Source organism: Schistocerca americana, chromosome 8 (assembly GCF_021461395.2).
Source record: "Schistocerca americana isolate TAMUIC-IGC-003095 chromosome 8, iqSchAmer2.1, whole genome shotgun sequence".
Lineage (NCBI taxonomy): Eukaryota > Metazoa > Arthropoda > Insecta > Orthoptera > Acrididae > Schistocerca > Schistocerca americana.
Genome location: NC_060126.1, coordinates 51,702,310 through 51,725,230, shown reverse-complemented (window position 1 = coordinate 51,725,230; position 22,921 = coordinate 51,702,310). Strand labels below are relative to the sequence as shown.

General features: G+C 38.9%; 1 protein-coding gene across 2 annotated transcripts in view; it reads right to left on the bottom strand.

Moving 5' to 3' along the window:
• Positions 1 to 22,921, bottom strand: part of LOC124544980 (ubiquitin fusion degradation protein 1 homolog) — a 65,799-nt gene that overhangs the window by 21,713 nt on the left and 21,165 nt on the right. For both annotated transcript variants that reach the window (XM_047123729.1, XM_047123728.1), the window contains 3 exons: positions 6,831 to 7,103; positions 6,589 to 6,722; positions 6,331 to 6,472 (listed from right to left, as the gene is read on the bottom strand). In XM_047123729.1, coding sequence (XP_046979685.1) covers positions 6,331 to 6,472; positions 6,589 to 6,722; positions 6,831 to 7,103 — 549 coding nt within the window. The remainder of the gene's footprint in view (positions 1 to 6,330; positions 6,473 to 6,588; positions 6,723 to 6,830; positions 7,104 to 22,921) is intronic.

Here is a 22,921-nt window from a genome sequence, read left to right as displayed (position 1 = left end):
TTATTCTCACGCTGAATAATGATCTAGTAAGAAATGAAGCATGGCAACTGACTTCTAATATTCATTTCTCAATCTTCTACAACTGTAAATTCTGTGCAGACAAGTTATGTAGTTTTCAGTACTTGAAAGAGTAAATTGATCTACACAATATCCTTGTTTAAGCTTGATTGCTAAGCTTATGACTTGAATCCATTTTATCTAATTTGTATCTCAAGTTAGAATGAACCCAATTTGTTTTGGTTTTGAAGTGTGGCCTACAACTTTATCCCACTTTGAATTTCAAGTCTCATTACCTTTTTTTTTTTAAATGCGGTTCAGATTTGGGTACTTTTGCCCCTCAAACTTCGAGTCTCATTTTTCAGGTGCAACTTAGAGTTGAGTAAATACAGTAGTTATTACTGAACCAGCCCACCCTCCCCCAATGAACATCAGGTACTCCAATTCCTAAAAGAAAAGTACATGATCGCATATGCTAAGCTCTGAAAGTAAATAGTGTACCCTCCACACTGTGGAATATAGCTGTTAAACACCAGTGAAGTACAGATGTAGATACTGTTGCTGGTGCTTTAACACACTGTGGATTGAACCTGAGCACAACTCGGGCAGTGGCAGTTAGTCAAGCGGATAGCACCCAAGTCTTATTCGCTCTGTTATAAAAAATTCTTGGCTGTCACTGCGCTTCCCACTTTGTTGGTAACCATGTAGACTGCACAAGGAGAGGTTTCAGCACTGTGCCACCGCATGGTGCTTGAATTCTGAACTATCTGTATTCCACAACGGTGCTTTGTACACTGCCTCTCTGTGATGAGCCCCTTATTTGATCGGTCTGCTATCTGTATCTTTCTTGGCCCACTGCTCATGTTCTACATAGTTTCGATATGGAGCATTTCAATGATTGTGACATTTTCAAAGGTCTGGAAGAAAATGTTGACAATTCCAGCTGAGAAAGAGAAGTCGACCTGTTTGTTGTGGGCTTCATGAATGCACATCTGTGCTGTATGAGACAGAGAATATGGAGGAAGACAGAAATACACCCTCTTCCAGTTTCTTGTTCCGTTAAAGAATTCTTTTCTGGCATGAGATACATCAAGAGATTAATTCTTCTCCAGTTCTTGGGCCAAGCAGATTTAGTGGGTGACATGTTGCCAAGAAGAACTATCCACTGACAAAAAAAATTGTGCCCATCATCTGTCTACAAAGCATGCTTCGATGTCAGTAAGAGCCAGCAGGGGAAAAACGTGCAAAAAAAAATCTTGGTGATGTCCAAATAGTAATGTAGCCCTTTGTATGCGTGAGTGTTCCAAAACACACCACACCCAGGCAAATCGTGTAAAAACAGAGTGTACATGATGCTTTTTAGGAATAAAGACATGGCTCAATAAAACATTTTGTCTATCCTGTGATCTTAATATTTCATAATAAATTTTAAGAACAGATAAACGATGTTTCATGATTTCAATTCAGTTACGGTGATATGATGTCCCAAAAGTGCATTAAAAACAGTAGGTCAGCTGAGACATCCAGGGTGGCTTAGGCCCGTTTCAAAAACTCCACATCACCTGAACTTCAGACTGCAAAACATTATGGCAGTGAATGGAACACAATTATTTATGACTTAACACTACAGAAAATACCAGATTTATCTGTCACACTAAAGAATTTTCATTTTTGCCTAAGGGTCATTCCACGTCAAAGGGACCAACATTAAAATCTAATGAAATTTGGTGTGAAGGTTTTATATGGTCTTTGATAGTTATATACCACACTTTTGTCCAGTATCTTCAGTGGTTGAATTTTTAGGGGCTATTAAAGAGAGGCTACTCGTCTTTGCATCACATACGAAGGTGCAAATGTGCCAAGTTTGCTAGGCTTTTTTAAAAGTTCTAGCAGACATTTTATCATCTGCTTTAATATACATAGACAACTTTTTATGCTGAATCACACCATAGCAAAAATTAGGGATTTAGCCACTCCTAAATATAGATAAAAGCCTCTAAAACAGCTAAAAAATTTGTTGTCCCATCCTGAGAGCCAAAGTTCAAACAACCACTGCTACTTTCCATTTGAAGCAATCATTCCAAAACTTCAGAGGGTTATTCCTACCTATGTGTCCATATACGGATCAAATGTAACTAACACTGGATGCCTATATGAAAAGGTATGCATCTGCAAAGTTGACCAAAATTTTCTACATGCAAATTTTACATGTGCTTTTTTTCTTTTTTTATCTCAACTGTGTCACAGCTGGAAAGAACATATTTTAAGCTTTCAAAGCTGTCTTGTTTATTTCTGCATCTTGCATAGTGATAAGTAAGAATAGCTATAAGAAGCAAGGAAAATGGATTATTGATAAAAAACAAAAATCAATACAATTTAAAGTTGCAAATCAAAAATGTGTAATTGTAGTGTCCTCTAATAGTATAAGTTTTGCCTGTGGTTAAGGGAATATAACTATGCTAATAAGAAGTGTTTTTACATTATTTTACAGTACAGTATATAAATATAATAAAACTTCAAAAAATGCTCTTAAGATTATAAAACATAGAAGAAAACATCGGAATGCTATGTAGCTTTGGAACGTTTTAACCTTATAATGCATGGTGGCGCATATATGGATTATCACTCAGTTTCCATCGCCATTACAAAGCAGCAATAGTTTTTTAAGGCTGTTTCCTCACTAGCAGTGATAAATTGCTGAATCACCACTTTCAACTGTTGCTTTCAATATTGGCTGGTTTCACAGTGTCAGTCTTCTGTATGGTGCAATCTTTAGTGTTGACATTGTACAATCTTAGTGTTGAGTACTGAGTGTTTGAATAATCAATGATCATTGTTGTGGCTGAAGGTAAGCACCAAAACAATATGTTTTGATACGATGATTTGTATATTTTATACACAAACAAGTCTGAATCTGCTATGCTTCAAACTAGGATATTCATGAGCTTTCAAAATTGCTTGTTATAGCTTAATAAACTGTTGTATATAATTAACCAAGAGTCCTTTGCATCCTGCTACTTTGGTGAATCAGATGGAGCTGATTGTCGTAAGTCAACACCATTCTATTATGGAAAAAGTCAACTACAATCAGTTAAGGAAATGTCACCAGTGGACAAGGAGCTTCTACGAGGTAGGTCTGGGCTTGATTTTACTGAAGATGCCCAAATTTGTCCATACCATAATGCCTTGTTGATGACAAAATTTCAGTTCCTGCAGAAGACTTGCTACAACCCTTTTGGTAAAGAAAAATATGTAATCAAGAAGGCTTTAATATCAGTAACCATTGCAGTGTCTGATGCACTGAAGTTACTGACTAATGAAGTTTTTAAACCTGGTGGGAAAATTTGTATCAAATGTAGACATGAATTCGCCCAAAAAGAATCATCCCACCAGGATAAGCAATCACTATCCATTGAAGACATGGATGTTGTTGATCCTTGCTTTACTGCAAATACGTCACTATCGTCACTTGGAGAGTCACCATTAAACCTTCCGCAAAATGGATTCAATGGGATACATAAAGCACAAAGTTCTGAAAGCCCAAGGCAGCATTACTAAGGTAACTGCCACATCTGCTGGTGCCAAGTAGATATTGCTCAAATACAAATGGAAGAGTGCCAAAAATGTAAAGATATGGACATCTTAATTGAAGAGCTTAAAGATTACGCTTAGGACAATAGTTGAGCTATTGAAAAAACGGCCAAAGAATTTGCTGTTTCAACTAAATGGGGACAAAGGCTAGGAAACTAAAGATGGAAGACTGGATTTTGGCAACATGTGCAAATCGAAAAGAGAAAGAGCTCAATGTTGAAGTAATACAAAAGATCCTCACCTCATTTTTTTTGAAGATGATGAGTTTTCTCGTTTATGCCCTGGCAAAGACGATTGTGTTGCAGTAAGAATAAATGGGGAAAAGATTCACAAGCAGAAACACCTGCTACTTTGTAACCTGAAAGAAATGTTCATTGCTTATTGTAAGCAATATGGAAATCAACTGAGCTTATCAAAGTTCTGTGAGCTCAGGCCAAAATGGTGTACTACAGTTGGTGCTTCTGGATAACATTTAGTATGTGTATGTGCAATTCATCGAAATGTCAAATTAATGTGGCTTCAGCAACATCCATCCAAAATAACTACAAGAATTTGATGGGAAAAAAAACTGTATGCAGTTTGGAATCAAGAGATTGTATGCTGCAACATTGTGAGGAATGTCCATGAAAAATGCAACTAGAGGATTTTCTTGAAGATGCTTTTAAGGACTATGACTCTGAAGAAAAAATGGAATTCAAGCAATACTGACAGACATACATTAGAGACATGTCAGAGAACTGTTGAAGATTTCATGGAGGCACTGATTTTGAAAATTACGATTTAAGAAGCCATCACTTTGTGTCAAAACACCAAAGTTTATACCTTAGCAGCTAAAAAGAAATCTTGCAGAAAATGAATTAATTATATTGATGGATTTTGCTAAGAATTATACATTTGTTGTTCAAAATGCGGTACAAGAATTTCATTAGCAGAATAGTCAGGTCATATTACATCCATTTGTTGTCTATTTTGGTGGCAAAGAATGTTCAAGTATTAGCATTTGTATGATCAGCATCTGTCTCCATAATTATACCATTGCTGTTCATGAGTTCCAAACAATGTTGATAGCATATTTAAAGGCAAAGATTGAAAACATTAAGGATATTTATTAATTTAGTGATGGTTCAGCTGCTCAGCATAAAAATTTCATCAACTTATGTCTGCACGAAAAGGATATTGACATTACTGCCGAATGGAATTTTTTTTGGAACAAGCCATGGTAAATTGTCTTGTGATGGCACTGGAGAAACAGCATAATGATTAGCAGCCCATGCTAGTCTGCAGAGCCCTTTAGATAGCCAAATATTGACTCCATATGATTTGTTCAAATTCTTTGATGATAATATTCCATGCATTAAGCTTTTTTATGTACCAAAACAAGAGATCAAAAAAAAAATCAGCCTGGTCAAGAAACAAGGTTTGCCATGGGACATATAATATCTGGAACACAAGAAAAATCATCAATTTCAGCCAATAAATTGTAATCAGCTCAGAGCAAGCACAGTTTCCAGTGATGCTACAGAATTCACAGTTCATGCCTTTGAAGCAGATGAAGAAATTCCAGCAATCTCAATTGCAAGTTTACAACCAGGACAATATGATGCATATATGTATGACAATTTTTGCTGGGTCGGAAATGTGTGAAGTTTCACATGAACAACAAGATGTCCTCATCAGCTTTATGCACCCACATGGTTCTGATAGTTCCTTCCAATAGCCAACTGCTAAATATGACTGCTGGATTCCTGAGCAACATATTTTCATGACTTTAGAAGCACCATCAACATCATCACAAGTAAGACAATACAGCTATCCACAATCTGCCCTTGACAAAATTGTAGAACTGTTTAACCAAAAGTGGAACTGACTCTTTAGTATTTTTGTTTTGCAAATTTGTTGCGTTGCGATTTATACTTGTTTTTATGGCAGGTTTGAAAGCTTAAAGCATTATCTTTCCAGCTGTGGAAAGAAAAAACAGTACTGTACAAGACACAGTTGAGATATTGCCCTCCTAAAATACCCTAAAATTCATAGGTAGAAAATCCTGGCCAACTTTGCAGATGCATATCTTCTCATCTAGGCATCCAATGTTAACTACATTTGATCCAGATATAGACATCATACGTAGGAATACCCCTCTGTAGTTTTGGTGTGACTGGTTCATATGAAAAGTAGCAGTGGTCGGTCAAACCTTGGCTCTCAGCATAGTACGACAAATTCTTTTTAGATATTTTAGATGCTTTTATCTATATTTGGGTGTGGCTACATCCCTTATTTTTGCCAGGGTGTAATGCAGTGTAAAAAGGTGTCTATGTATATTAAAGCAAATGACCAAATGTTTTCTAAAACTTCTAAAAAAGCCTAGGAAACATGGTGCATTTGTACCCTCTTATGTATTGCGAACATGGGTAGCCTCTCTTTAAAAGCTCCTAAGAATTCAACCAATAGAGATACTGGACTGAAATTTGGTATATAACCATCCAAGACCATATATAACCTTTGCACCAAATTTCATTACATTTGGAGATGGTCAAGTGGGGACTTCTGGTCCCCTTGATGTGGTATGACCCTTGAAACACAGTATTTACAATACATATTTTAAAAGATTATTCAAAAATGTAAAACAGATGTTGCATGCCTGCATGACTGCTAATCTATAATAGTGAATATAATGCACAAGCATGCTTCCACATTGTAAAATAATTAACGCAGAAATATGAGTTAGTACGCACAACTGCTTACCTCTTTGGAAGCTGGTCGCGATGTCCGTATGAATCTGATGGTTCCGATTTGATAGTCATAATCAGGTATGCCTCGCTGATACTGCACCCTCGCAACAACAGGTTCAGATATAGAGGAATCTTTCTTCTTCTTTCCATCTAACCTGATGGTAAATTTATGTGGAGTATTACTTTTATATATGTGCTAACGATAATCTCTGCATTACACAGAAGTGAATCCATAAAATATACAGTTTTTTATTATAAGCAGGCCCCATACCTGTTCCCTTCACCACTGAAGGCAACAAATCCTCTGGGTTCAGGCATCAGCTCTGCAGGATCAACAGCCATCTTTTCGTCAGTTTTATTGTTTGTCTCTGGCTCTTTATACCCAACAGGAGGTGCAAATTCAACCTGCAAAACATTAGTTTTCTACTGTAGTGTCACTCAAAACACAGTTTAAAACTAAGTCATTGAGAAACAGCATTTATGACAAAATTAAAGCTGAAGGGCCATACTAACATTCATGTCACACTCTATTATGCTGACAGCTGAACCTGGTTTTGTCTCCAGAACACACAGTTCATAAATTCTTTGATTGTACTTTATCGCTATGACATCACCCGTCGTAAGACAAGCAAAACTTCGGAGTCCATTTTCGAGCACAGCTTTAGGGTTTGTAATGTCGAGAAAGTCCTCTGACAGTGGCTGGAACCTGGAAAATGTCGCAACAGGCAGAGAAACACTCTCAACCTGTAAGAAGTCTCCCTCTTCCAGTAACAGATTATGCATCATCTGAAAGGGAAAGTGCAATAATCAGATTTTTAAATTCTGTATCACGGTGCACTGAATCACGATTAAAAATGTTAAATGAGCATGTGAGAGGACAGTAAGTACCTACTGTCAACATAAGTGATAGTACTTAATGAAAGAGGTATGTAAGCTCTTTTATCTTCCCATCACTGTTTAACAATAACAGAGTTCATACCAGAAAAATGAAACAAGTAATTGTTCATGTTGTTCACTAAACCAAGTTGCATGTGTGTGTGTAGGTCTTAAAAATGTCTTGGTTCAAATGCCTATAGAAGTACTAACACAATTTTTGTGCCACTGGAGTTTTGCTTATATAAATGCCACATCATTTAATGCTATGTTAAGCTGAATGCTGTCTACACTCTTCAGACACGCAGTATGCCACTGGCAAACTCTTTCCATAATTGCTTTGCCTAATAAACAAATTATTGTCTAAGACTTGAGTCTATTATTACTTTTTTACCTATATCATGCTTTACTTCACGGACAGTCTCTATGTTGTAAAATACTGATCTTTGTGATAAATTATGAAAGTATTACAATGTAACATAATACTGGTTTTGTAATACTAGGTAAGGTGAGAAGCATAAAGCGCTTTATGTAAGCAATTTCAATCTGTTTTGCAGCATTCTGAGAATTGTATCTGTTGATAATATTAAGAAGGACCTAATTATACACTGTTGGTTTCCACAACAGCTTCAGCCCCACACATAGTTCAGAATACTTTAATATTAAAAGAATAGATTGCTACCAAGTGTATAGTGGAGTTGTTGAGTCACAGACAGGCACAACGAAAAAACTGACAAAGTATGTATTTGGCCAAAAGACCATCTTCCAAAGTAGACAAAACATACACACACATTCATGCAAACAGAACTCACACACATGTGACCACTGTCTCTGGCTGCCAAGGCCAGATTGCGAGCAACCATACATGATGGAAAAGTAAAAGGACTGTGGGTGCATGATGCATTGGTAGAATAGAGAGGGCTGTGTAGTGCTGGAATGGGAACAGTGTATAGGAGAGGTTGGATAGGACTGTGACTAACAAATGTTGAGACACGGGGGGTTACAGGAACATAAGATATATTGCAGTGAGGGTACCCACCTGTGCAGAAAAGCTGGTGTTGGGAGGGAGGATTCAGATGGCACAGGCTGTGAAGCAGTCACTGAAGTTCAGAACACTGTACTACGTCAGAACACTGTTAGGTAACATGCCCAACAACTGGTAGTCCAGCCCCAATTTGTCAGTGGCCATTCATGTGGGCAGACAGCTTGTTGGTTGTCATGCCCTCATAGAATCCAATATAGTTGTTGAAGCTTAGCTTATAGATCACGGTATTCCACTGCCCACTACATCTGCACAATATCCACACCCTCGTTACCCCAGCCGTGCTTCCAAACCCATGTTTCATGGCTCATATCCCTGTAATGGACCTAGATGCAAAAGCTATCCCCATCACAACCTACTCCAGTGTACTCACAAGCATTACCTACCCCATCAAAGGCAGGGCTACATGTGAAAGCAGTCATGTGATCTACAAGCTAAGCTGCAACCACTGTGCTGCATTCTACAGGGACTTGAGAACCAACAAGCTATCTGTCCTCCTGTGTTGCATTCTACGAGGACATGAGAACCAACAAGCTGTCTGTTCTCATGAATGGCCAGCATCAAACTGTGACCAAGAAACAGCTGAACCATCCAGTTGCTGAGCAAGCTGATCAACACAAAATTCTGAACTTCAATGACTGCTTGACAGCCTTTGCCATCTGGACCCTTCCTACCAACACCAGCTTTTCTGAACTGTGCACATGCAATATGTCCTATGTTCCCGCAACCCTCTTGGCATCAACCTTCATTGGTCACTCTCCTTCACCCACCTACCTTCTTCTCTGCCCCCACTCAGACACTTCACAGCCCTCCATTCCATAAATGCACAGATAGTCTTTTTACTTGCCTCCTCTTTTCTGCTCCACTCCCACCCCACCAAACACCCCCCACACCCCCCCCTCCAACAGCCCTCCATCTAAACTACTCGCTGCATCTAGCTGCCCTACCCTCTCCCCACCACATTCCTGTATGCTCCCACAACCAGCAGTTCACTGTCCCCACCCCTAACCTGCTATCCCCGCCCCTCCAACTCCCCCCACCCTCTTCCTTACCCCCACCACCCAGATTGCTTCTTCTGTCTTGCGCCATTGCTCACAGTCTTGCCCCAGTGGCCAAAGGCAGTGGTCATGTGTGTACGAGTAGAGAGTGTGTGTGTGTGTGTGTGTGTGTGTGTGTGTGTGTGTGTGTGTGTGCGTGTAGTCTACTTCGAAGAAGACCCTCTGGCTGAATGCTTACTTCTTCTTTATTTAGCAGTCTTACTGTTGTGCCTGTCTGCGACCCAATATCTCCATTATATGGTGAGTAGTAATCAACCCTTCTCATTATATTGTTATTATTCTGCCCTGGAGTATTCCACTGTTTGGTTCAGAATACTTTAAGGAATGTTGCAGCTAAACTACAATGTATGGTTGTGAAATTAAGATATGTGTAACTGCTGTCTGTTAGGAACATCCACTAATGATACTCCTTACAATTTCACCAGATGCAGACTAGTTGCACCACCCTTTCTTTCTAATAGATACTTTCCAACTGTTAAGTGGGTGTGCTCAACCTTTCTTGTACATAACATTGAAAAACAGTATTATTACTCTACAGACAAGTCATTACCACAACCACATGGTGAATATCTCCTGACCATTTCTGCCTAAATTACTCCTTCCTCCAGTTTCTATTAAAATTTTCTAATATTTTATCTCTACAATATGCAGAAATGAAACATTTCTTCAAAATTTGTCACCCTGTAACAGAACTAAATAAGGTAAAAGATACTAACATTTTGATGACTATTATTCAGGAATCTCTTCCTTTAAGAGCAGATGCAATTTTGTGTTGTGCAGTGTCAAGGGACCTTCACACACACGCTATAGTAGTTGTAAGGTGCAGAACAACACAATATAACTGCTGAATATTTATGCCCAGCATAAGCCAGTTAGAACTCTGCCCCTATAGTGATCATTTTGTTGCTCGATGATATGGAACTAGCATGTGTTGCGATTGTAGTCGCTATGTGCTGCAAAAAGAAAACAAGAGGAAGCATCACAGAGAGAAATAGTGACTTGGAACGCATTCTATACACGACCATGCTACATCAGAACAGAACCTGCAGCGGAGCCAGATGACTATGGGAACATTTCAAGGGTGAACTAGGAATCTTTCAACAACCTGATAAATGTCATTACACCTTATATGCACAGAAAAGTTACTGTTCATATGGTCATCAGATTTCACTATCTACAATACTGGCAATGATCTATCAACTTGGAAGGATTAACACACATTATTGTACAAGATTGGTAGGTAGTACTGTTTAGCGCATTTCTGCAATAGATAAATTCAAGTTCTGAAATGAATAAATAAGAAGTTGCACTGCACTTAAACACTTTCGTCAAATGTTTTTACATCTAGTTACTGAATAAGTATTAAATATGTAGTTAAACTACTCCACTGGGATGCACTTTAACATAATGATTCCTTTCATCTGTCTTTCCTGGCATACTCATAGTCATATCTCAAGATATCCTACTCACCATGGGTTGTTTTGGGGGAAGAGACCAAACAGTGAGGGCATCGGTCTCATCGGGTTCGGGAAGGGCGGGGAAAGAAGTTGACCGTACCTTATAAAGGAACCATCCCGGCATTTGCCTGGAGTGATTTAGGGAAACCATGGAAAACCTAAATCAGGATGGCCGGACGTAGGATTGAACCGTCATCCTCGCAAATGCGAGTCCAATGTGCTAACCACTGCGCCACCTCGCTCGGTACTCATCATGGATGGAGGGCAACAGACAGATTGCATATACCTAGATTTCCAGAAAGAATTTGACACAATGCCCTACGGCATGCTGTTGATGGAGGTCCATGCATACGATTTAGATTCCCAGATATGTGAGTGGCTTGAATGGTGAGTATTCACAGAGACCAAGGAACAGTCAGGAGTCCCCCACAAAAGTGTGACATGACCACTTTTATATTCTATATGCATACATAAATGGCAGATGGACAGTGTGAGCAGCAATTTACAGCTGTTTGCTGATAATGCCGTGGAGTAAGGGAAAATGTCAAGAATGAGTGATACAATATGACTTAGACAAAATTTCTAGTTGGTGTGATGAATGACACCTTGCTGAAAATGTACAAAAATTGAAGTTACTGTGGATGAGTAGATAAAACAATTCTGTAACATTCTAATACAGAATTAGTACAGCTTGACACAGTCACATCAATTAAATATCTAGGTAGAACATTGCAAAGTGGAGGAATGAGCACGTCAGGGTGGCAATGGGGAAGGTGAACCCTCAATTTCATTTTATTGGAGAATTTTGGGAAATTGTATTTCATCCTTAAGGAAGACTGCCCATAGAACGGTAGTGTGACCCATTCTTGAGTACTATTCAAGTGTTTGGGATCCCAACAGGTTGGATGCCTATACTGCATCACCATATCACTTGTTTATACGTCCACAAACCACGAAGTCTCACAGGAACAGCAGTGTAATGCGCATTACCGTTCTTACATGGTATAACATACTGAGTGAGCATCAATATTTTTATAGCCTTGTTTTTTTCTCATACCTTTTCATAGCTGTTCAATATGCGCCTCTTAGGATACACAGCATATGTCAATGTGAAATTCAGATTATTCCCACACTGCAGCAAGCATGTCTTGAGTTACAGCTTGTTAATGGAGCCACATAAACAGAGTCTTTTATAAGCCCCCACCAGAAATAATCACATACAATCAGGTGCGGTGACTTTGGAGGCCAGTAATGTATGACTGAATCATTTGGTCCAGTGCAACCGATCCATTGTTCAGTAATCCTTTGATTTAAAAATTCTATCACTTCCACATGCCAGTGTGGCGGTGCCCCATCCTGTTGGTAAATGAAGTCATTCCAATCAGTGTCCAACTGTGGGAAAAGACAGTTCTCAAGTATATCGGGATATGTTCTTCCTATCACAGTGTTCTCGGCAAAGAAAAATGGACTGTACACTTTTTCCCGTGAAACTGCACAAAACACATTAAATTTTGGAGAGTCCCTCTCATGTCGTACAACTTCATGGGATTGTTCTGTACCCCATATTCTCACATTATCATGCTTCACCTTTCCATTTAAATGGAATGTTGCCTTGTCACTAAACACTAAGCATGGAAGAAAACTATCATCTTCCACCTTGCCAAGAACGAAATTACAGAACTCCTTACGATGTTGTTTGTCACCTTCACAAAGAGCTTGCAGCAGCTGAATTTTGTATGGTTTCATGTGTAAACATCTATGCAACACATGCCAGATGAACACGGGGGGCCTTTTAAGCTGTTGAGCTGCACAACAAACAGATTCCTGTGGACTCCTTGTGAAACTATAGCGGATTCATCGACATCTGTGGCAGACACTCAGGGATGGCCTGGTGATTTGCCTTCACATAAACAACCTGTTTCTCGGAATTGTTCATGCCATAATCTAATGCTCTGTGCTGTGGGAAGATCCACACCATAATTAGTACGAAAGCCACACTGAACAATTATTACTGACCCGCACTGCGCGAAACATAGAACACAAAACACTTTCTGTTGCCCCGACACAATTTTTACTAGCACTGAAGTGGCCACACACTGCTGCTACCTAGGGGAAGCAGAATTCAAAAGTTAGGTCTTTCCAACTCTACATTGTCCACGCACATATCTCAAATAACGTAATAGTTCTAAACACAAAGATGATGTAACTTACCAAACGAAAGCATTGGTATGTTGATAGACACACAAACAAACACACACATATCCACCCGCAGTGCGGACGGATGTGTGTGTGTGTGTGTGTGTGTGTGTGTGTGTGTGTGTGTGTGTGCACGCGCGCGAGTGTATACCTGTCCTTTTTTCTCCCCTAAGGTAAGTCTTTCCGCTCCCGGAATTGGAATGACTCCTTACCCTCTCCCTTAAAACCCACATCCTTTCGTCTTTCCCTCTCCTTCCCTCTTTCCTGATGAAGCAACCGTGGGTTTGCAAAAGCTTGAATTTTGTGTGTGTGTTTGTGTCTCTATTAACATACCAATGCTTTCGTTTGGTAAGTTACATCATCTTTGTTTTTAGATATATTTTTCCCACGTGGAATGTTTCCCTCTATTATATTCATATCATTAATTTGAACCCAACATAATAGTTCTGATTTTTTAAAATCAGACAATATTTTTGATAAACCCTGTATAATAGCTTAGAAATAGTTTAAACATTCTAATAGGAGTGTCATCAAAGTATTCTTGCTTCTTACTGTGATGAGACAGAAAGAAAAGTGGTTTCAATATGTGGTCTACCGAGTGGTACAATTAAAATATTTGGATCAGTAAAATTTTTTTAAAAATAACAATACAATGAAAATGATAGTTACTAGTCACCATATAGCAGATATGCTGAGTGCACACAGACACAACAAGAAGACTGTCACACAGTAAGCTTTCAGCCAACAAGGCCTTTGTCAGTAATAGTCAACACACACACACACACACACACACACACACACACACACAATGCAACTCACACATGGCAGTTGAAGCCTGACTGAGTGGCCAAAAGCCTGTTGTGCGACAGTCTTTTTGTTGTGCCTATCTGTGACTCAGCACATCCGCTGTAGGGTGAGTAGTAACTATCCTTCTTGTAATACTATTACATTCAATCCTGGATTTCCCATTGTTTTAAAAAATAAAACATTCTTGTTATTCCACAATACTTTCAGACTGTAATACCCATTACTGGCAACTTACACGGCCAACATCTGTGATGGACAATGCTAACCACCTCATCCTAAGTTATCATCATCATCATCATCATCGTCGTCGTCATCATCATTTAGGGATGCTGACTCAGTTTTTCAGAAAGACAGATGGGGACACACAAAGAACACAATGGAGGGTCAGATATATCATCACAAAGGAAACAGGTACGAGCTGCTGGTGTTGGCAGACACATTCTGTCGTTTTACCTGGCTGTTACCTGCTTGAGGAGCGACTACCAAATTTACAGTTCAGCAGTTATCCAAGTTTCTTTCCTGGTTTGGGCCATCCAAGTCCCTTGTGAGTGATAACACATTCAACATATTGCTACTACACCACACTATCTCAAGGCCTCGTTCGCTGAACAGAAACCTAAAGTTGGCTCTTAGCATTTACCATGCTGAGAGTCCAACTCGGTGGGATGCCACTTTACCTTGGCTTAATCAGGCATTTAATTCCACTTGTCATGAAGTTACAGGTGTCACTTCCGCCTCCCTTATGTTCCCATATACCCTGAATTATACATTGTCAAACCTGTGGAGTATTAATGATCTCCTGTCTGTCACAGTAACCCTGGCAAGCTTCTGGGAGAATTTCAAACAGGCAAGGCAAAATCCCTATGTTGGTCGCTTTTTGCCTATTTATGCGCACGCCGTCGTGCAGAGATGGCTGATTTTGGTCGGGCGGTTGGCGCTCCAGTGTGCAGTCTGGTTGTCAGCGGTTGCTCTTTGCACATGCTCTGCCTCTTTCCGTCACATGGGCTTTGGGACTGTGGACGGAGATGTGCGTGTGGTCGGGAGTGTGAGGGGGATGGTCTCGTCTGTGCTGCTAAATGATATGAACCTGTGAAAGTGCCTTTGGAGTGTATCAACCTGCAACCAGATATGCTACAGAGTCAAACTGAGGGAATTATTCAGGTTCTTAAGGTCCTGCTGTATATGCATGTTGAATTTCATGCTGTTTGCAGTTAATGGCTCTCCCAGTGTTTGGACACCCATGTTAGCTGTTTTGTGTTGACCACTGGTGCACAATTTGTTTAACAGTAGTGTGCCTGTTTTGGACACACCTGAGATACTGGCAGGGAGTGTATATATAAGTGGGGTGTTGGTTGTGCACTCCGAAAGAACTACAGGTTTCATTTTCTGGCAGTTCTTTCTGCCTTTTGCTATTAAGTGTAATCCACCTGTAGTGGCATTCTTTGTAAAATTAAGAGATTTATGACATTGTTTTTCTTGTATGTAATTATTATTTAGGATTATAAGACAGAGTATGTGTTCTGGTTTCGACACATTCTGCAGTGTTCTTATGTGAATGTTTACGTATCATGGTTCCAGTGCAAAGGCAGTGTGAACTGCTGTAGTAGACAGTGATAGCAAGAGATTTAATTTGGCTGCAAAGAGTAGCTGTATTCCTGTTTGAAATTTTTTTAACGTTTTAAGGACTGTGTTGCTCTGGATACTGCCCAGTTGCTTTGTGTTTCAGTGGTACACTATGTGATCAAAAGTATCTGAAAATGACTTACAAGTTAGTGGTGCCCTCCTTCGGTAGTGCTGGAATTCAATATGGTGTTGGCCCACCCTTAGTCTTGATGACAGCTTCCACTCTCGCAGGCATATGTTCCATCAGGTGCTGGAAGGTTTCTTGGGGGAATGGCTGCCCATTCTTCATGGAGTGCTTCACTGAGGAGAGGCATCGACGTCGGTCGGTGAGGCCTGGCACGAAGTCAGCGTTCCAAAACATCCCAAAGGCGTTCTATAGTATTCAAGTCAGGGCTCTGTGCAGGCCAGTCCACTACAGAGATGTTATTGTTGTGTAGCCACTCCACCACAGGCCGTGCATTATGAACAGGTGCTCGATCGTGTTGAAAGATGCAATTGCCATCCCCGAATTGCTCTTCAACAGTGGGAAGCAAGTAGGTGCTTAATACATCAACACAGGCCTGTGCTGTGATAGTACCACACAAAACAACAAGGGGTGCAAGCCCCCCTCCATGAAAAACATGACCACACCATAACACCACCGCATCTGAATTTTGCTGTTGGCACTACACACGCTGGCAGATGATGTTCACCAGACATTTGCCATACCCAAAACCTGCCATTGGATTGCCACATTGTGTACCGTGATTTGTCACTCCAAACTACGTTTTTCCACTGTTCAATCTTCCAATGTTTACACTCCTTACACACAGTAAGGCATCATTTAGCATTTATCGGTGTGATGTGTGGCTTATGAGCAGCCGCCCGACCATGAAATCCAAGTTTTTTCACCTCCAGCCTAACTGTCGTAGTACTTGCAGTGGATCCTGATGCAGTTTGGAATTCACGTGCGATGGGCTAGATAGGTGTCTACCTATTACACACTACGACCCTCTTCAACTGTCGGCAGTCTTTGTCAGTCAACAGACAAGGTCGGCCTGTGTGCTTTTGTGCTGTACATGTCCCTTCATGTTTCCACTTCACTATCACATTGGAAACAGTGCAGCTAGGGATGTTTAGCAGTGTAGAAATCTCATGTACAGATGTACGACACAAGTGACTCCCAATCACCTGACCACGTTCGAAGTCCGTGAGTTCCTCAGAGCGCCCCATTATGCTCTCTCACGATGTCTAATGACTACTGAGGTTGCTGCTATGGCATACCTGGAAGCAGGTGACAGCAAAATGCAGCTAATATGAAAAACATGTTTTTCGGGGTGTCCAGATACTTTTGATCACATAGTGTATAATTAGCGGTGCGTGTCGACGTAGCTGGTCGGCTAAAATGGGGGAAGATAACGCAGTCACTGTGTTCATCAGTAGACTCCAGTTCTTCGGAAAATTTAAGTTGAGTATTTTATTATTTGTTCTTGGTGACGCTGAGGCACCAGTCTTTCCTTCTTCACCGTTCCTTTCAGTTTTCACTCATGCTCGATCTGAGTTGTAGTTTCTGCCATTACTTGTCACTGAAATTCGGTAACACCTGAAAGATGCCTTTCATTGTATTGGGGTTTTAACATCTTATTCAAATGAAAAGTTGTGAGTTGTTTCTGCTGTTTTGTCTTGAGAGGTGCCCCTGCTTCTGTGGGAGTTTTTCTCAGTAAACCATTTATTATTGTTTGATTCTTAAGGTTTATGTAAAGAGGGTTTTAAAATTATTTACTGTTTGGGGTGGGCTTTGACACCCATAGACAATTTGTCTATTTAGTAATGTTTCAAATTTTAGGGCAATTATGTATATTACTCTGGGGTAACGGCAGATTGCTACTGTCATGCAACTGTTAAATAAAATCTGTAGGAAATTACAAGCCAGAGCTTGTGTTTGATTGGTAATTATTGCCTTGTCTTTATTGAGTTGAAGTATCCTTGAGCGTGTGTCCCACGTCTCACTTGATTCCTGAAGATTAGCAAGAGATTTTGGATGCTTGTTTCAGGTTGTATGGTTTTCTCCACTCTGGGCCTCTTCCAGGCCTACAACCAGATGCCAGTAGCCCCAGATGACATACATAAAATGGATACTGCAAAACAGTATGTATGTTTGAACGTCTTCACATGTTTTATAAGCTGAAAGGTTTACTAATGAGGTGCTAGTGGGGCCAAGACTTCTGTTTCATGTATACTGGTGGCATCATCTTCACAACAGTAACTTCATTGGTGGCATCATTTTCATCAGAACAACATAAACATAACCTCTAAGAATGTTTTCCCATGACTTCATTGACTATTAAGTTCTATAGAATTTTAACAAATGCATTATCAGCAGAACTGAAACATAAAATAAATGTGGCTGGTAGCACTGAACTCAAAAAGGAGGAGGTTGGAACTGAAGTGACATTTGGCAGATTCAAGATACAGGCTGCCGGGCCCAGCTCTGGAACTGATAGAGTACTCAGTCCCAATGACAGTGCAAAAAATATGTTGATTACTGATACCAAGCTATGATACACTTTTATCACGACATTATACCTCACGTTGCTGAAGTCTGTGCACTCCCAGCTGTCCCCCACAGTGCGTGTTTCCACACATCTTATGTGGAATAATGACAAACAGAAGGTGTTCAAAGTGTGGCTCTTATGACTAGTAGGTATTGCACTGCTCACATATCCTGTCACTGTAGCCCCCATGACACTCTTTTCAGATATTTCAGCCCATTCTGTAGATGTAGTTTTGAGGCAGCATGCCATCAGAGCTTGTGAACCCTTAGGTTTTTCCTCCAAAAAGCTGAAAGAAAAAACAGTGGTCTTGGCCACCACTCCATACAGATATTCTGGCTGCTTATGACGTCATAAAGTTTATCTGATTCATAGTCAGAAACCACATCTTCCCCCTATATGCTGACCATCAACTGCTCATGTTCATATTTCTGCAGCCTGGTATAAGCTATCCACAAGTCCAACTGAACAATGTGAATTTATTGCCCAGTTCACAACTAACAATCAACGCATCACTGGGGTCAAAAATGTTATAAGAATTGGGATACAAAAGTAACATGTCAAAATACTCAACTAGCGTTCATAGTGATCACTTAAAATCAACTGCTATGCCCCCTACTCAAAATGTCACAGTGTAAAAAAAAAAAAAAAGGAACAGTTATACATCCACCATATGCGATCAAGACATTTTTGAATGAATAGCTCTGTATAAAATAATGCAAACACAACTGTGTGCTGTTATATATTGTCTAAGAGTATTACTACTGTACAACACAAAATACTTCACTAGAAGCAATCAGGTAGGGAAGCAGAATTCCAAAAATGTAGCCAAGTGTATATATGTAAACTGAGTAAGAATTCAAATTCATAAATTGAACTACTACATTCAAGAGTAGCATCTACTCAAGTGAGTAGATGTCACTCTGTTTGTCCTTCTACTTAAATAAAATTTATGAAGTATGAGAGTAATATAATGATTAATAAGTCTTAGTTACAAAAGTAATCCCACAATGTCAAGGAATTGTTTGTGCAATAAATATAATGATGCATATTCCAAATTATGCACAGTCTTTTGAATAGAAGTAAGCAGATCACAAATAAAAAGATGTGTCAATATCATATTTCTTATACCCATTAAAGTTGCAAATTCAAAACAATCACTGTAAGCATTTGTACAGCAAACAAAATGTTGTAAAACAAAGTGACTAACAGTAGCTACCATTTACTAGGGAACTGATTCATAGGAAATTACGATCAATAAGACCTCTCAAGGCATTCAGAGCTTGCAACAAAGTGGAATATACTGTCGATGAATTCTCCAGAGCCAAATTATGTGTGTTAAATCTGGAGATGTGCTCAACACTTCCTCATCATCATGTAATCCATAACTCAACAAAGCAGTGTTTACATGCAACACTCTTCTGGTAGGATAAGCTTTAGTCCTCTGGATGGACTTAGATTAGATTAGATTAGATTTACTTTCATTCCAATTGATCCGTAGTGAGGAGGTCCTCCAGGATGTGGAACATGTCAGAAAAACAACAATACATGACAAATATTTAAACTAAAACAAATAAGCTAATGTACCATTCCACAGGTCCCAAGTGGAATGATCGTCATTTTTTAATGAACACTAAGAGTCATTTTACAAATACTATTGCACTGAATTTAAAATAAAAAAGTTTTATATTTATTTATAAGGTAAGAAACATGTAATACAACTACTGTAATACTTATTTACAATGAACACATTACTGCACTGAAATGGTGCAGAAGTTAGATTATACTTACACACACACACACACACACACACACACACACACACACACACACACACAAATTTTCAGTGAACACATTACTGCACTGAAATTGTGCAGAAGTTATGTTGTACTTATATACAAATCAGTTGGTTTTCCTCAGAAATTCATCAATGGAGTAGAAGGAGTTGGCCACCAATAAATCCTTTAGGCTTCTCTTAAACTGAATTTCATTGGTTGTTAAGCTTTTTATGGCTGCTGGCAAGTTATTGAAAATGTGTGTTCCTGAATAATGCACACCTTTTTGTACAAGACTAAGTGACTTTAAATCCTTGTGAAGATTATTCTTATTTCTAGTATTGATTCCATGAATTGAGCTGTTGGTTTGAAAAAGTGATATATTTTTAATGACAAATTTCATTAAGGAATAAATATATTGGGAAGCTGTAGTTAGTATCCCTAGTTCCCTAAACAGGCTTCTGCAGGATGTTCTTGAGTTCACACCACATATAATTCTTACTGCACGTTTTTGTGCCCGGAAAACTTTAGCTTGGCTTGATGAATTACCCCAGAAAATAATCCCATATGACATTATGGAATGAAAGTAAGCATAGTATGCCAGCTTTTTCATTTTTATATCCCCTATGTCTGACAAAATTCGCATTGCAAACAGAGATTTGTTAAGACGCTTCAGCAGTTCTGTGGTGTGCTCCTCCCAGTTGAATTTATTATCAAGCTGTAATCCCAAGAATTTAACACCGTCCACTTCTTCTATCTTCTTGTCATCATATGTTAGACATATACTCTTGGGACACCCCTTACAAGTTCTGAACTGCATGTAGTGTGTTTTTTCAAAGTTTAGTGACAAAGAATTGGCTAGGAACCAGTGATTAATGTCTACAAATATTTTATTGGCTGATCTTTCTAAGACTACACTTGATTTGCTATTTATTGCAATGTTTGTATCATCAGCAAACAAAACAAACTTGGCATCTGGTAATGTTACTGATGAAAGGTCATTGATATACACAAGAAAAAGTAAGGGCCCCAAAATGGAACCTTGTGGGACCCCACATGTAATTAGTTCCCAGTTGGATGATGCCTGATAGCTTGATACATGTCTCTTTCCTAATAACACCCTTTGTTTCCTGCCAGAGATATAAGATTTGAACCATTTTGCAGCATTTCCTGTTACACTATAATATTCTAGTTTACTTAAAAGGATATTGTGATTTACACAGTCAAATGCCTTTGACAGATCACAAAATATACCAGTTGCCTGCAATTTTTTGTCTAATGAATTAAGTACATTTTCACTGTAAGTGTAGATAGCCTTCTCAATATCAGAACCTTTTAGAAATCCAAACTGTGACTTTGACAGTATGTTATTTGAGATAAGATGGTTATAAAGACGACTGTACATTACTTTTTCGAAAATTTTTGAGAATGCTGGCAACAGTGAAATTGGACGGAAATTTGATGCTATTTCTTTATCTCCCTTCTTAAACAGTGGCTTAACTTCAGCATATTTCAGCCATTCGGGAAATATTCCACTGATAAACGACTGGTTACACAGATAGCTTAATATGTTACTTAGCTCAGAGTCACATTCTTTAATTAACTTTGTTGATATTTCATCATACCCACTAGATGTTTTTGATTTTAAAGATTTTATGATGGACATTATTTCTGTTGGGGTAGTGAGGGTCAAATTCATATTATGGAAGTTACTTGAAATGTCTGGTCTAAGGTAATCCATAGCAGCATCTACCGAACCTGACAACCCCATCTTTTCAGTAACAGTTATAAAATGTTTGTTAAAAAGTTCTGCAACACTATACACATCTGTCACCAATGCATCATTTACTCTTAATGCTATTTGTTCCTCTTCATGTCTGGTTCTACCGGTCTCCTCCTTCACTATATCCCATATTGTCTTTATTTTGTTATCTGATATGACTATCTTTTCCTTGTAATATATTTGCTTTGACATCCGTATTACAGTCTTTAATATTTTGCAGTATTTCTTATAATGTGCTATAGCATCAACATTGGAAATGTTTCGGATTGACAGATACAGTTTTCTTTTTGTTTTACAAGATACCCCTATTCCTCGAGTAATCCATGGCTTCTTTGTAGACTTTGCTCTAACCTTGGTAAGTTTTGGGGGAAAGCAGTGTTCAAATAAGGTAAGCACTTTATTAGCAAAAATGTTATATTTTTCATTCATGCCATGAGCACTGTAAACATCAGTCCAGTGAATGTCTCTGAGGAGTGTCCTAAAATAATCAATTTTTGGCATACTGATTACCCTCTTGAGCTCAGATTTAACAGATTTTATATCCTGTTCAGTATTAACATTTAACAGAAGGAACTGCATGTCATGGTCTGAGAGGCCATTGACTATTGGTTTTGTAATATAATTTTGTTCATTTGACTTTTCTATAAAGATATTATCAATGGCTGTTTGTGAGCAAGTGGTTATCCTAGTGGGGAACTTTACTGTGGGAATTAAGTTGAATGATAGTGTTACTAACTCAAATAGGTTCTTATTGGGAGAGTCTTTAAGGAAATCTACATTGAAATCACCAGCAACCACTATTTCTTTGTTTTTGGTTGTTAAATGGGCCAGTACAGCTTCAAGGTGGTTTACAAACAGATTAAAGTTACCTGCAGGTGCTCGATATACACTTAATATTATGAAAGATTTTTTGTGAAAATCTAATTCTGTTGCACATGCTTCCATATGCTGTTCTAGGCAAAATTTATGAATGTCTATGTTCTTAAATTTATGACAGTTCCTGATGAATGTGGCAACTCCTCCTTTCTCCATTTCTGATCTACAATAGTGAGATGCTAACCTAAACCCTGTAACACTTAAAAGTTCTATACCAGTGGTCACATGATGTTCAGAGAGGCAGATTATGTCAGCTGGGTTTGAAGACTCTAATTCATCTATGCAGATAGTTGATTCTTGGGTGTACCACCAGTGCAGTGGTTTACTGCCACTTGGTGCAGCACCATTAACCAGTGATAGTTTCCCATTCTCAAATAAGAAACAAGAATTGATCTACAATTTTGCCATCAGGTGTGCTGCACCACACTGCCAACCCAGTAGGACAAACTCGACATAAACAACTAAAAACATTATAATTGTGCCTCCCCCTTCCTCCACACACAGTGAAAAAAAAATTAAACATAGCAATATCATTATGCTGGATACTGTACAGTTAATAGCTACTTTTTTTTGTTCATAAATA